Source organism: Arachis stenosperma, chromosome 2 (genome assembly GCF_014773155.1).
Source record: "Arachis stenosperma cultivar V10309 chromosome 2, arast.V10309.gnm1.PFL2, whole genome shotgun sequence".
In the NCBI taxonomy this organism is placed as follows: Eukaryota; Viridiplantae; Streptophyta; class Magnoliopsida; order Fabales; family Fabaceae; genus Arachis; species Arachis stenosperma.
In genome coordinates, this window is record NC_080378.1 from 45860516 (window position 1) to 45876808 (window position 16293).

The 16293-nt window shown below is 36.0% G+C and overlaps 1 protein-coding gene across 1 annotated transcript; it reads right to left on the reverse strand.

Moving 5' to 3' along the window:
• Positions 1-8423: 8423 nt before the first annotated feature.
• Positions 8424-14702, reverse strand: LOC130960648 (DNA repair protein RAD5B-like). The gene is made up of 18 exons (XM_057886095.1): positions 13855-14702; positions 13302-13435; positions 13041-13176; positions 12899-12949; positions 12598-12762; positions 12364-12515; positions 12204-12282; positions 11915-12094; positions 11667-11810; positions 11427-11579; positions 11199-11266; positions 10945-11067; positions 10765-10864; positions 10445-10557; positions 9689-10340; positions 9505-9576; positions 9311-9409; positions 8424-8794 (listed from the first exon to the last, which is right to left on the reverse strand). Exons 1-18 carry the CDS (start codon positions 14638-14640, stop codon positions 8672-8674), a joined length of 3330 nt encoding a protein of 1109 aa, XP_057742078.1. The 5' UTR covers positions 14641-14702; the 3' UTR covers positions 8424-8671.
• Positions 14703-16293: the final 1591 nt, after the last annotated feature.

Sequence of the window (16293 nt, forward strand, 5' to 3'; positions counted from 1 at the left end):
CACCCATTCCCAATCACCTCAATACCTCTTCCCCAAAAAAAAACCCTCACCTATCAAACCCCACCATTCTCTTCACCACTCACATCCATCCTTCATAAAACCCCACCTACCTCACCATCCAAATTCAAACCACTTTTACCTCCCAAACCCACCCATTATGGCCGAACCATACACCCCCTCTCCACTCCTATATAAACCCATCTTCACTCCTTCATTTTCACATAACCTATACACTACTTCTCCCCCTTGGCCGAAACACAAAGCCCCCCTCCATCTCCTCTATTTCTTTTTCTTCTACTCTCTTCTTTCTTCTTTTGCTCGAGGACAAGCAAACCTTCTAAGTTTGGTGTGGTAAAAGCGTTGCTTTTTGTTTTTCCATAACCATTTATGGCACCTAAGGCCAGAGAAACCTCTAGAAAGAGGAAAGGGAAGGCAAAAGCTTCCACCTCCGAGTCATGGGAGATGGAGAGATTCATCTCAAGGGTGCATCAAGACCACTTCTATGAAGTTGTGGCCATGAAGAAGGTGATCCCCGAGGTCCCTTTCAAACTCAAAAAGAGTGAATATCCGGAGATCCGACATGAGATCCAAAGAAGAGGTTGGGAAGTTCTTACCAACCCTATTCAACAAGTCAGAATCTTAATGGTTCAAGAGTTCTATGCCAATGCATGGATCACCAAGAACCATGATCAAAGTGTGAACCCGGACCCAAAGAATTGGCTTACAATGGTTCGGGGGAAATGCTTAGATTTTAGTCCAGAAAATGTAAGGTTGGCATTCAACTTGCCCATGATGCAAGGAGATGAACACCTCTACACTAGAAGGGTCAACTTTGATCAAAGGTTGGACCAAGTCCTCATAGACATTTGTGAAGAGGGCGCTCAATGGAAGAGAGATTCAAGAGGGAAGCCGGTTCAACTGAGAAGGCATGACCTCAAGCCCGTGGCGAGGGGATGGTTGGAGTTTATCCAACGCTCAATCATTCCCACTAGCAACTGGTCCGAAGTTACTATAGACCGGGCTATCATGATTCATAGCATCATGATTGGAGAGGAAGTAGAAGTTCATGAGGTTATATCCCAAGAACTTTATAAGGTGGCGGACAAGTCCTCTACCTTGGCAAAGTTAGCCTTCCCTTATCTCATTTGTCACCTCTATAATTTAATTGGAATTAACATAGAGGGAGACATCCTCATTGATGAGGACAAGCCCATCACTAAGAAGAGGATGGAGAAAACAAGAGATCCCACTCATGGACATGAGGAGATTCCTCATCATGAAATCCCTGAGATGCCTCAAGGGATGCACTTTCCTCCACAAAACTATTGGGAGCAAATCAACACCTCCCTAGGAGAATTGAGTTCCAACATGGGACAACTAAGGGTGGAGCACCAAGAGCATTCCATCCTCCTCCATGAAATTAGAGAAGATCAAAGAATCATGAGAGAGGAGCAACAAAGGCAAAGAATAGACATTGAGGAGCTCAAGCACTCCATAAGATCTTCAAGAGGAAGAACAAGCCGCCATCACTAAGGTGGACCCGTTCTTTAATCTCCTTGTTCTTTATTTTTCTGTTTTTCGAAAATTATGCTTTATGTTTTATTTATGTTTGTGTCTTATGATCATTAGTGTCTTAGTGTCTATTCCTTAAAGTTATGAATGTCCTATGAATCCATCACCTTTCTTAAATGAAAAATGTTTTTATTACAAAAGAACAAGAAGTACATGATTTCGAATTCATCCTTAAAACTAGTTTAATTATTTTGATGTGGTGACAATATTTTTTGTTTTCTGAATGTATGCTTGAACAGTGCATATGTCTTTTGAATTTGTTGTTCATGAATGTTAAAATTGTTGGCTCTTGAAAGAATGATGAAAAAGGAGACATGTTACTGAGGATCTAAAAAATCATAAAAATGATTCTTAAAGCAAGAAAAAGCAGTGAATTCAAAAAAAAAAGAAGAGCAAGCAGAAAAAGCCAATAGCCCTTTAAACCAAAAGGCAAGGATAATAAAAAGGATCCAAGGCTTTGAGCATCAGTGGATAGGAGGGCCTACAGGAATAACATCCTGGCCTAAGCAGCTAAACCAAGCTGTCCCTAACCATGTGCTTGTGGCGTGAAGGTGTCAAGTGAAAACTTGAGACTGAGCGGTTAAAGTCGTGATCCGAAGCAAAAAGAGTGTGCTTAAGAACCCTAGACACCTCTAATTGGGGACTCTAGCAAAGCTGAGTCACAATCTGAAAAGGTTCACCCAATTATGTGTCTGTGGCATGTATGTATCCGGTGGTAATACTGGAGAACAGAGTGCTTTAGGCCACGGCCAAGACTCATAAAGTAGCTGTGTTCAAGAATCAACATACTTAACTAGGAGAATCAATAAAACTATCTGAATTCTGAGTTCCTATAGATGCCAATCATTCTGAACCTCAAAGGATAAAGTGAGATGCCAAAACTGTTTAGAGGCAAAAAGTTACAAGTCCCGCTCATCTAATTGGAGCTAAGTTTCATTGATAGTTTGGAGTTTATAGTATATTCTCTTCTTTTTATCCTATTTGATTTTCAGTTGCTTGGGGACAAGCAACAATTTAAGTTTGGTGTTGTGATGAGCGGATAATTTATACGCTTTTTGGCATTGTTTTTAGTATGTTTTAGTTAGTTTTTATTATATTTTTATTAGTTTTTATTTAAAATTCACTTTTCTGGACTTTACTATGAGTTTGTGTATTTTTCTGTGATTTCAGATATTTTCTGACTGAAATTGAGGGACCTGAGCAAAAATCTGATTCAGAGGCTGAAAAGGACTGTAGATGTTGTTGGATTCTGACCTCCCTGTACTCGAAGTAGATTTTCTGGAGCTACAGAAGCCCAATTGGCGCGCTCTTAATTGCGTTGGAAAGTAGACATCCTAGGCTTTTCAGCAATATATAATAGTCCATACTTTTCCCGAGATTTGATGGCCCAAACCGGCGTTCCAAATCAGCTCAAGACTGCCAGGCGTTAAACGCCGGAACTGGCACAAAAGCTGGCGTTTAACTCCAAGAAAAGTCTCTACACATGAAAGCTTCAATGCTCAGCCCAAGAACACACCAAGTGTGCCTGGAAGTGGATTTTTACGTCATTTACTCATTTTTGTAAATCCTAAGCTACTAGTTCTCTATAAATAGGACCTTTTGCTATTGTATTTTCATCGGGGTAGCTATCTTTGAGTAGTCTTATGCTATCTTAGATCATGGGGCTGGCCTCTCGGCCATGCCTAGACTTGTTCTTATGTATTTTCAACGGTGGAGTTTCTACACACCATAGATTAAGGTGTGGAGCTCTGCTGTACCTCGAGTATTAATGCAATTACTATTGTTCTTCTATTCAATTCAGCTTATTCTTGTTCTAAGATATTCATTTGCACCCAAGAACATGATGAATGTGATGATTATGTGACGCTCATCATCATTCTCACTTATGAACGCGTGCCTGACAACCACTTTCATTCTACATGCAAACAAGGCTTGAATGTTTATCTCTTGGATTCCTTAATCAGAATCTTCGTGGTATAAGCTAGAATTGATGGCGGCATTCTTGAGAATCCGGAAGGTCTAAACCTTGTCTGTGGTATTCTGAGTAGGATTCAGGGATTGAATGACTGTGACGAGCTTCAAACTTGCGATTGTGGGGCGTTAGTGACAGACGCAAAAGAATCACTGGATTTTATTCCGACATGATCGAGAACCGACAGATGAATAGCCGTGCTGTGACAGAGCGCGTTGAACATTTTCACTGAGAGGACGGGACTGTAGCCATTGACAACGGTGATGCCCAACATACAGCTTGCCATGGAAAGGAGTAAGAAGGATTGGATGAAGACAGTAGGAAAGCAGAGAGACAGAAGGGACAAAGCATCTCCATACGCTTATCTGAAATTCTCACCAATAAATTACATAAGTATCTCTATCTTTATTTTATGTTTTATTCATCTTTTAATCATTAATCCTCCATAACCATTTGAATCCGCCTGACTGAGATTTACAAGATGACCATAGCTTGCTTCATACTAACAATCTCCGTGGGATCGACCCTTACTCGCGTAAGGTTTATTACTTGGACGACCCAATGCACTTGCTGGTTAGTTGTGCGAAGTTGTGATAAAGAGTTGAGATTGCAATTGAGCGTACCATGTTGATGGCGCCATTGATGATCACAATTTCGTGCACCAATTATGTTGGTTGGAGTGTAATTTGATTTTGTGTTGGGCCAAAGGTCATGATGTGATATTATTTTGGGCCGGAGGACGTGATGTGATATTGTTTTGGGCCGGAGGCCATGATGTGATATTGTGTTGGGCCGGAGGCCGTGATTTGGTTATATTTGGGTCAGAGGCCGTGATTAGATGAATCAGTGGTAAGTTTGATGAAATTACTCCTTCGGTACATGTAGTAAATGGTTTCGAGATATTGTGTTTAATTGGAGTTTTTATAAATTCAAAATTTAAATTCGGATTTTGGCTAATTAACTAGTGGTTTTCGAAAAGGTTTGAGTTTTTGGATGATTAACAGTTGGTTTTCAAAACAATTCATAAGACGAACGATAGTCACTGCAATCGAAAAACAATTTTCTTTTAAATATCCTCTTATGACAATTCTTAAAAACCCTTACTAAGAACCAGCAAGGACGATGTTCCCACCCCCTCCAGATTTCTCTTTTCAAGGATAGACAAAAAGTTTAAGGAGTTATTGTCGATCATCTGATTGTATTCTATATTATTGTATGTACAGTTATAGTTTTTCCTCGCCTTTATTATTATATTTGTAAGAGGGATAGGAGTTGTAAGGATATGTATGTATGTATGTATATTTGTAAGTTACTTGTATAAGATGTTTTGCATCTATATGTATAAATATATGAGGATTGTGATTTTGAACTGAGTTATATATGCATGTTTGATTGAGATAAAAAGTATTTTCCGGATTTTCAAAGAAAACGACAATACGATTTCGAGTTAAAGGCTCATATCTTATTATTAAAGATATGGGAGTCGTCATAACATTCTCACTATCAGAGTGGCGCAGCCAGAAGCGTGACATTCTAACAGTAACGGTGTTACAACATCACTCATCATACCCCTCCAAAGATTCTTGACTTTTAGGAATAAGATTGAAAGGAGCTTGATCTTCTATCAGAGCCTCCACAGTAAGATCTTCTGGAATATAATCTTCCAATACCATCTCAAAAATTTCTTGTGGATTTAGTTTTTTAAATCTATTTTCCACCACCATGTCACGATATGAACTCCTTGGCATCTTATCTTTCTCTTGGCTATCTTGTTTACCTTCTTGGCTCCTATTAACACATACCTTCTTTTGGGTTGATTCCTCATCCTCCAGAACAATGCCTTTCGTATTCTGTGTTACTATGTTGTCTTTATTCATTTTGATTTTTTTTGTTCTTCTGTTTACTATATCTTCTTCTTTCGATGACCATGTGACGATATCATAGATAGAGAGTTAGAGTTTATCGAGAGAAAAAAGATTTACAATTGCTTGCTTTTTTTTCTTTTGTAAAAGAAAAAAGAAGAAAAGCGAAACAATACTCTTTTGATATTTGATAAAATTGAAAAACCCCATTTTTGGGGTTTATCTTGTATTGATTTTAGGGGGTTTTATTACCTTTTCCCACATTTATCCAAGGAAATAGTATGGTTTGGTAGATTCTCCTTTAATTGTGCTTGAATGTGAAAACATGCTTTCTGGGTCTTAAAATAGCTAAATTTAATTCACCTTGATTCCATTAGATGCCTTGATATGTTTGTTAAGTGATTTCAGGTTTAGGAGGCAAAGATTGGCATTGAGGGAATGAAGAAAAAGCATGTAGAAATGGAGAACTCATGAAGAAATGTAGAAATCGCAAAGCTGTCAATACTGACCTCTTCACATTTAATCGATCATAACTTGAGCTACAGAGGTCCAAATGAGATGGTTTCAGTTACGTTGGAAAGCTAACATCCGGGGCTTCAAAATAATATAAAATATGTCATATTTGTCTGACGTTTAGGGATGCGTACTCGTGATGTATGTGTATGCGTCGATGCTACACGTGACTCACTTAAATGCAACTCGTGGCTAGCGATTTCTGAAGCATTTTGGGCCTAATCCAACTCATTTCTGATGCTATTTAACTCAAGGATTGAAGGAAAATGAGGAAGTTAATTACCAATTAGTTTAGTTATAGTTTAGAATTAGTTTCTAGAGAGAGAAGCTCTCTCTTCTCTCTAGAATTAGGGTTCTTAGTTTTAGATCTAGATCTCTCTCTTCTCTTGCTTCAATTTTTCTTTTCCATCTTTAATTCTTCTCTTGTAGTTGTAGCATTCTACTTCTCTTGTAGTTTCTTTGTATTGTTAATTGTAGTTTATGAATTCTTTTGTAGATCTACATTTCTTCTTCAATGCAATTGGTAAGTTCTTTGTTGTTTTATAATTGTTTTGCCATTCTATTGTTAATCTCTTGCTTTTGTAGTTAGATCTCTCTTTAATTCTTGCAGTTCATGTTGTTTACCTTTGTTGCCTTTTAGGTGTTTGATGAAATGCTTCTTTTAGTTATGAGATAGATTTTGTTCCTCTTGACCTTGGTTGAGTAATTGGAAACTCTTGAGTTATCTAATTCCTTTGATGATTGATAATTGGAAGTTGCTAATTGACTTGAATGTCAATATAGCTAGTCTTTTATCTATATTTGGCTAGGACTTGTGATATTAAGTTAATTCCTCCACTTGACTTTTCTTTGTAGTTAGAGATTAACCAAGTGGGAGCAATACACAACTCTCATCTCAATTGATGATGGTAATGAGGATAGGACTTCCACTTCTCATTCCTTACCAAGAGCTCTCTTAGTTGTTAGTTCATTTTCTTTGCCATTTACATTTCTTGTCTCTTATGCCAAAACCTCTAACCAATAACAAGAACACTTTATTGCAATTTCTAGGGAGAACGACCCGAGGTTTAAATACTTCGGTTATTAATTTTAGGGGTTTGTTGTAGTGACAAACAAATTTTTGTATGAAAGGATTATTGTTAGTTTAGAAGCTATACTTGCAACGAAAATTTATTAGTGAATTCTATACCACACAAAAATTCGTTCATCAAAAATATACAAAGAAATCTTGAACCAAGCTAAGTAAGAGTATAACAGTTAAAAATAGACACGACACGAAACATACATATCCAATAATTAAAGGGAAAATCCAACATGTGAACCACCAATTTCCCCTCTTAACGAGTGATTAGTTAGGCTAGGGTGCTTTTCTTGTTTTGATGTTATACTAATTGAGAATCCTGCAGGTATTCATAATTTATCTAACTTTATTATCTTATATATAAACTTAGTCGCCCAGTTCTCACTTTCACTTTCTAATCTTACCTTATAACTTATAAGTTCTAAAAAGCTAGGTTGATTAAATTATTTGTCTATGCAAGCAGAACTACACAATAAAAGGCTTAGATTTCCTTCGCATCAAGGTATCTAATTTTAGTCAAATTGGTAAAAAGAATCGAAATCAAACAACCTATGCCACGAGCTTTTTGACCAATAGCCATGGCCAATGGTGGTGTGGCGTCATATTCCCCTTTAATCACAAACCTAACAATGCAACAACTTTCGACCCCAAAAATAATCTCTAATTATTAAATCGTTAATAGAATTATCTACTGATTTTATTAAAGATAAAATTATTTTCAAAAATATTTTAAAATATGATAAAAATAACAAAGATTACAATTTTTTTATAAATAATAAATCACTAATAAATTTAACATATTATTTGTATATTTGATCTAAAATTTTATAAATATATTTTAAAACCCTTTTATATATATATATATATATATATATATATATATATATAAACGAGATCAAAATTTAAACTTCAGATTTTTTATTTTTTAAAATATTTTTGGATATTTACACCAAAAAAGCATAAAAGTTCACTTATTATAAAATAACTAAATTTTAAGATAAAATATATGAATTTTCTAATCATGCTTACAAAACATTTAATCAAAATCTGGTTTTCAAAATCTCTTAAAAATATATACTTAAGAGAGATATTTTAAAAATACTTTAGTCATTAACAAATTTACAAATTTAAAAGATATTTTTATGAGTAGTTTAATAATTTAAGATAATTTTTGTATGTTTATCTTTCCCCACTATTTGAATTTAACAAATTCATTTTTGAAGATTAGTATTGTATTTTTTATTAATTAAATAAATTTTAATTTTCTATTTATTTTATACTTAATAATTCAGATTTAGAATTTGACATTTAAAATTTATAATATTTTATTTATTTCCTTTTTTTACTTTATAAAAGTTAATTTTGAGAAAATATCCCACTCCTTTGACGAAAGAGAAAAGCACCAAACAGACTGCTAAATGCTAATAATACCTCAAGATTTGGGAAACAGCTTGCTTTTTCTTTTTCGAGTAGACTATTTTCTTTAGGTCATCCAATTCAGACTAACATATGAGAAAGAAGCTCCAATAATGTTTATACGACCCTACTCAGCTATACAAAAAATGTGCTTCATTTGAAGATGTGAAGCACTGAATTACAATAGTACCCCGGAATATAAAATAGATAATAGACAATATTGACTCGAGTCATCTACCCCAAAATAATAAATTCTCATGTGAATAGCATTTTGAGATCTTGAATCCTAGCAGTCCGAACATCATCATCAGTAAGGGCACCCGCTATCATTCTCTCTTTTCTGGCCTGCACTTGTTGCAAGCGGTCTTCCACTGTGCCCTGTTCACAATAACCAGAATCCATAAATCAACCAAAACGCTCCGGGAGGAGGGAATAAACTACAAAAGAATGTGCAAATTGAATCCTGGTGCAGAAAAAGTTCAAGCCACAATCTGACATGACATAAGAATTGGACGAAATTACTTGGAAAAAAAAAAACGTGAAAAATGTGAAGGTGTCTTTTTGTCAATTAAGATACCAATGCTAAACCAAAAATTCAGGGAAAGAAATCAAAAGCAAAAATAGTTATTCTTGCATAAAGTTTGAGTTTAAGTAGCTATAAATGTTTAGCAGTGTCAAAGGGGTCACCCTAATTAAAAATAAAAAAAAAGGTGCAATACTGTTTAGGGTTAATATATTATTGAGTAGCAATTTTGAAGATTCAAAGTCCAAAGCCAAAATCAGAACATTTGACTCGTGACAAATTGGATTCTGGGTTTTTAAGCAGTTTAAGATAAAATGTAGTATTTGCTAACGTCTAAGTTCTAAGGTAGGTGAGAAAATGCAATAGCTAACCTTGACAATGAATCTTCTAACAACAACCCTTCGCTTCTGTCCAATGCGATGAATTCTCATTATTGCTTGTTCCTCAACTGCTGGATTCCACCATGGATCCTATGTAAACATTAGAAAGAGTTAACACACTGAAGATACATGTTACATATATTGAGTAGAGGGGGAAGAAAGGGGAGCCGGTTTAGGCTATATACCATAATAAAAACATTTGAGGCTGCAGTTAAGTTTAAGCCAACCCCACCAGCTTTTAATGACATCAACAAGACCTGAAAACAAAAAACAACAAAAGGAATACGTAAAAACGAGTGTTGATATTCAGGCCTTCAGGAGTAATATTTTATCATTGTAAATGTTGTTTCAAATAGAGATTTCAGTTACCCTTATCTCTTTTGTATTGAATTCACTCAGAACATTCTCCCTCTGTTTCTGGGTCAATTTGCCATCGTATCTCAGAAAATCAATTCCTCTCCTTCTCAGTGGATTCTCCAACAGATCAAAGAACGATGTCCATTGACTGAACACAATACTTTTTTCGCCAGGGGATGACGTCTGAATGTTTTGCAAGTAATCCAAGAGCTTTGAAACCTTTGAAGACTCTGTCATATTGTTTGCAATATCAACCTTGAACGTGCTTTCAGATGGACAAATAATGAGATCACTTTTCCTGAGTTGCTGACGACAAATTGCACATTTACCACCCTCAGATGTCCCCCAGTGACTGAATAGGCATTCTCTACAGAACCTATGTGCACAAGGGGTAAACACAGGATCATCTGGTGCCTCCATGCATATAGGGCATTCCAAGATTTCACCCTTTTGAATAAGCTCCAAGACCTCCTCAATGTATGCACGAGATTGCATGGAGCTCGAAGTAGAATCAGTATCGATAAGGAATTTACTAGCAAGTCTATTCAACTCTGCTTGTTTCTGTGGATCATTTTGACTACTGCACATGTTAAGTGACTCAGCACTTGATTGCAAGAATTTTCTTGCAAGTCTGCTCAAGTCGGCATATTTCTCTGAGTTACCGCTGCATAAACAAGGCAATTCATCATTAAATAGACAGTATATGAGAGGAATGGAGATTGGGAAGACAAAAAAGGTAGGGAGAAATTTAATGATTGCCTCACTCACCACATAACCAAAAATGGATGGTTACAACACCGTCTCAATTGCAATAGCAGGTCAAGGATATTTGCATAGTTGTGTAAAACCTTTCCTTGTGCAACATAATGATCAAATTGAACCTGTTTGATTGCATAAAAATGTTTTAAGACTCATGACACAGATCCCAGACAAGAATATACTTAACAAATATCCAAACTGCTTAAGCAGAGGATCAATTTCAGGCATAAATTATAAAACAGTGAACAATTACCAATTTATTAAAAAGAATGTAAAAAATATTAAAAGATAATCTCAATCACCATCAAGAGATATTGCACAAAACTTACCTTAGATCTAGTGAAGAGGGCTTCATAGAAATCACGTTCAGATTCTGACTGTTCACACTCAACAAAATGAGTATCAACTGGTGGCAGGAGAAGAATGGGCCTGGAAAAATATTGCAATATAAGTATCATGATAAAAATGATTTTAGATGGCAAAAGAGAGAATTTAAGGGAAATGAGTACCTCCCGTGCTTATCCTTAGTTTCCTTAGTTCTTCTTAACATCATTGTCCTTAAAATGGCCTTTACCAATTTCAAGGCTGTTGGGTCATTGTTCTCGTAAGGCCTTTGAATCAATTTATTCCACCTACACAGTTGCAAATTATGAAACAACAAATGAACCATTAAAAACCAGTACAGTTTCCTCAATAAAAGGCCTCTACCTAGAACAAACATTATCAACTTATATCAACTAGTAGCCATATGTTCTTTACATACCATGCCCAGTTGCACCAAGGTTCAACACGCAAGAAGCACAACAGGCTGAATAGGTCTTCCAAGCTATTCTGAAATAGATAAAAACAAAAGCATAAGCAATGTGCCTGATGGTGAGTCGTTTCACATTTCAAAGAAAGACAAAGTTTATTTCCACATGGAAGAATATCTCAACTTGAACTAAAATGTAAATGGAAGCATAATGTTCAACAGATAATCAGAAAGACAAACCTGAAGAGGGGTTCCAGTTAGACACCAGCGGCAGTGTGAGGTCAAAGCAAATGCAGCCATAGCACCCTGGCTTTTATGGGCTTTAATAGTATGAGCTTCATCTAGCACAACCCTGTACCACTGGACCCCGTGGTAGATACTATTCTCTCCATCCTGGTTTCAACAGTCACGGAGTACACAATATGAGAAAGCTTACTGTGCATTTTAAAGAAATGCAAGTATAAAGGAAAATATCCTCACATTTTTATATGCTCCTGACAGGACATTATATGTTGTTAAGACAACATCATGCCTTGCAAGCAACTCAGGATCAGTGGTTCTACCCCCACCATAATGAACAAATATGGAGAGACTGTCTTCTTTTGAATGTGTTTCAAGCTCATCCTGTATATATTGAAAGCTTAAGAGCTACTTTTGTAAATTATAAGATGATGCTGAAAATCAGTTGTGGTGATTTTTCTCTTGATGCTGAAAACAAGGATACTCACCTTCCATTGACCTAATAATGCCACCGGACAAATAATAAGAGTGCCACCATTAGGCCTATATATGCTTCTCCTCCTACCAGTGACAAGACTATCATTTTCTGAGTTAACCCTGCCTGTGTTAGTGAGAATCAGGGCAATTGTCATGACCGTCTTTCCAAGTCCCATTGAATCTGCTAGAATCTATATAAACAAAGAGTGTTTATAACATTATTTCATAATTAACACACTCCTCAAACTGTATATAATATGTAGAAATCTGATAAGGCTGACAGTCTTTAAACAAACTCACCCCTCCTCTTGCCATCTGTGTAGCTCTTGGAATTGTGGTTGTTGCTTCTCCAGTGAAGATATTCACATAAATCATTCTTCTGTTAAAGATAATGTCAGGATGAGTTCCCCACTGATATTCATCAAAAGGATTTCATTTAGATTATTATTAGAGTACGTACCCCTCACATATTTTGTAGGCAGACCAGCAAGGATTAAGATTACTCTCAGCACTATCGGCCCTATTCCCATTTTCTATCTCTGACATCCAATAGAGAGCTTGTTTCTGGTAATGCTTTAGAACACACTTCAGTGTTCGTGGCGCATCCTTCTCCTATAGGTACAAGAATTAGAAACACTTTGATAAGATGTGAAATATAAGTAACTGAAAATTTAAAAGCTGAAGAGCTTTTTACCTCCAGGTCATAGATTTCTGAAGCTCCAATGAGCTTATTCAAAGCCGACTCTGAAAGAGATTGTTCATTCTCATTCTGCTCCGGAATCTGCTGGACACCCTTTCCTGATTCAGCCAACTTTCTTTGCTTGATCATATGTAAGGCTACAGCTTCACCTGGGTCAACCTGGCAGCATCAACAGAATTAGACTTCCGGGGAAGCATTCATTTCAAATGCATTTAAATAATTTTCTTAACAAGTATTATGAAAAGTAGAAATAGTTAAAAAGGAAGGAACAGATTGTGTAGCATCTAGCAAATACCTCAGTATTTCGAGGCCGCTTTTTGGAAACATCATCAGGGGTGAAATAGGCCTGGGAGAGGTTGGGGGAAATACCCTCGTTATAAATGCAAAATAGAGAAACCACCAAAACGAACGAAATATATAGGTCTATAATCTATTACCTTCTGATATGGTTTAATATCTAGCATTTTGAACAGTTGAGGAAGTGGCTTGATGGTAGAGCTACGGTTACGACAAGCTTCTATGCTCCAAGAGTTTTCAACACATTCTGTGAATACAGATTGGTGAATATAAAAGCTGCAAACAAAAACAGGGGGTAAATTAACTATCTAGCTTCGTCTACAAAATACAGTATCAAGTTAAAGATAATCAAAAGGAAATAAATAAGGGATTATCTGAACAATCAAGATTTTTTCACATACCTCACTAACAGCATGATTTCTTGCATCATTTTGAGGCTATGCGGTACACCTATGCATCGCCCTCGAACCTGAACAAACCCAGATTGCACAAGAGGAACTACAGTGTTCGCCCACTCCATTGGAAGCCTCCCAACCTGCAGAATAGAATTCCAACCACACAACAAACGCAACACCGTCAGCTTCCAAATAATTACACACCATAAACAGCTCTCATAAAAAACAAAGCTAAAATGCACCAAAACTTGCCCAACAATTGTCATGTCAATTAACGACTTGTTTTAAGCCAAGTTATAAATAAAATTACGAAATCATAAATTTCAATTATATCAATTTTGCTACATACGCCACATTGCAATATCAACACATTTACACAAGTCTAGATGGGTTTAGTTCTAATAAAAATCGGATAAAAAACCCTAAATTATTCCACTAGAAAACCGGTATTAATTCTTCATTTAAAAGGCCATATCAACTAATAAAAAATGAATTTTAAAACTACAAACATCAGATGAAGATGGATTTATCTAATCAAACAATTAATATCAAATTTTACCAATCCGGAACGCTTAGTTGAGATGCGAACGAGGGATTGAGACTTGCGAGACGAATTAGCTCGAGGGAAATCGAAGTGAACGATCTCATTATCTACCAATCGCCGCACTCCCTTCGCCATCGAAAGAGCAATCTCCACCTTTCTTCCCATAAGCAACCACCCTTGCGGCACATCGAACTCACCGTCCTCGAGTCCTGGAATCCTCTCTTCATCCTTCTTCTTCACTTCAGCATTACGCGCTTGATTCAAACTCAGAATCGCTACGTCGCCATCGTCGGCGACTACCGGTTCCTCCTTGACGCGAACAACAACGCTCTCAGCAACTGGTTTCAGAGCCTCCTCTTCCGACGCAACTTTCGTGTTCGTAGACTTTAGAAACTCCTCAAACGACATCATAGAGCGTTTACCTTCGCCTTCGGGCTCTTGTTGCTCAATCTGCGTTTCCATCACCACCTCCGAAGGAGAATCTCCGTCGTCCTCGAAACGCGTTTCTTCTTGTATTTCAGAAGAAACGTGTTTCGAATCTGCTTCCTGTTCTTGCGGCTTTTCCTCATTTGCGTTGTTTCCGGTGGTTGTTTCGTTTCCTCTGGGTTGATTCGGCGAGTCGGCAGGGTTGTGAGGGGCAAGGACACGGGTGCTAGTGAGGGCGCGGACCACTGTGAGGGGCTGGGCGACAATGACAGGCTTGCCGTTGAAGAATGCGACGTCGTCGCTTTTGGAAGGGGTTAGAACCTTCTGGAAGGCTCCTCCTCCTTCTTTTCCTTCAGTTACTGAATGTTCCTCCATAGGTTAAATTGTATAAGAGCCTTAAAAGGAAAAAAATGAAAATGGAGAAGTTTAAAAGAACAAAGCGGATAGGTTATGACTTACGAAGACCATGAGAGTAGAGAGTGGAAATGAGAGTGTAGAAAGGCGTTTCGCGTTTGAGGTTTATAAAGGAAGAATAGAATATGAAGTGGGCGGGATTTTAGAGAGTGAACGTGGCGCCAAATCCGTTTAACCTTTTGGCGCTGTTTTTAATTCTTCTTTTCCTTGGTTGTGTTGGAAAATTTTACCGCAAAGGCGCAAATCCAAATTTACCATTCCCTACCTTCCGGCGCAGTTTTGTGTTTTTTTTTCCTGGCTTGTATTTCAAAATTTTACAATGATATTGGGGTAGTAAGATATAAGGCTAATTCTATGGTGCCTATGAGTTTTTGCTTAAATGTTGTCTAATTTATTTTTTGTAGTAAGTTTTGATTTTTTAAAAATTATTTATTTTTATATCTTTTAAATAAAATAATAACTTTTAATCTTTTTTAATAAATAGGCACCACATTATAGGCACCATAGCATTCACCAAAATATAATTTTTGTTTTTAATATTTTTTAATAATATTCTTTATATTTAATTTGATTTAGTTTTATTTTTAATGTTTAAAATAATTTTTTATTTTATTTTTATTACTAGATTTTGGACAATTAGAAATTAGTCAATATTTTATTCTAATTTTACTCTTAATTATTTCTTTCTTTCTGTTGAACTTTTTTTAAATTCGATAAGCAACGAATCATATCAAGTAATACCATGGTGAGTGAGTTATCGTTCTTACAAGCATTAATAGACTAAGCAAGCAATGGTTAATTGATTAATCTAGTTAGACAATTGAAATTCAGGTTTTCGAGGTATTCAGTATCAAAATAGAGAATTAATTGAAAGCAATTTGTAAACGGTTAAGAAAGTAATATGAATAAAAGCGTTAAGGTTTCGGAGATGTTTAAACTTCAAGAAGAATGCTTTTCACTATCTACTTTGAAATAGGCAAAGATGTATCCATAGCAAATCATAGTTAATCAAATCGCAATCCTTTAGTAGTTCAATTTCTCTTAACTTAACGAATCGTCAATTCCTTGATCAATTGATTATGATAAGAGGTGAGATATATTTACTTATTCAAAACCACACAATTCTTAAAAACTAAACCTAGTTGATTTTATGTCACTTATCAAACCAGTTTTAAAACTTAAAAAATTATGAGAAGAAGTTTTCAAACTTAATTCCAATAACTAACTTTTTCAAAGTGATAATAGAATTCAATTCGGATGAGAATTATATTCCAATACATTCAAATCTTTGTGATGACGAACGAAAACTTATTTCTTAAAAAATATCAATGTATTAATCAAAGGTAGAAAAGTTATAACATTAGTCTATTAGAATCAACAGGGCTCCTAACCTTCGCGGAGGAGATTAGTGACTCATAATGTGCTGAAAACGAAAACAATGAATTGAAATGGCTGTCGGAAGAGAGCTTACGTGTGTGTCTCTCCCCTTTTTAAATGCTAACCCTAATCCTAAAAATTCAGAATTCAAAACTAAATCAAAGAAAACCGAATCAAAGAAAACCGAATAAAATCTAATCTAATTGATTCTTCTCATATAGTTTTCCCTCTCAAATT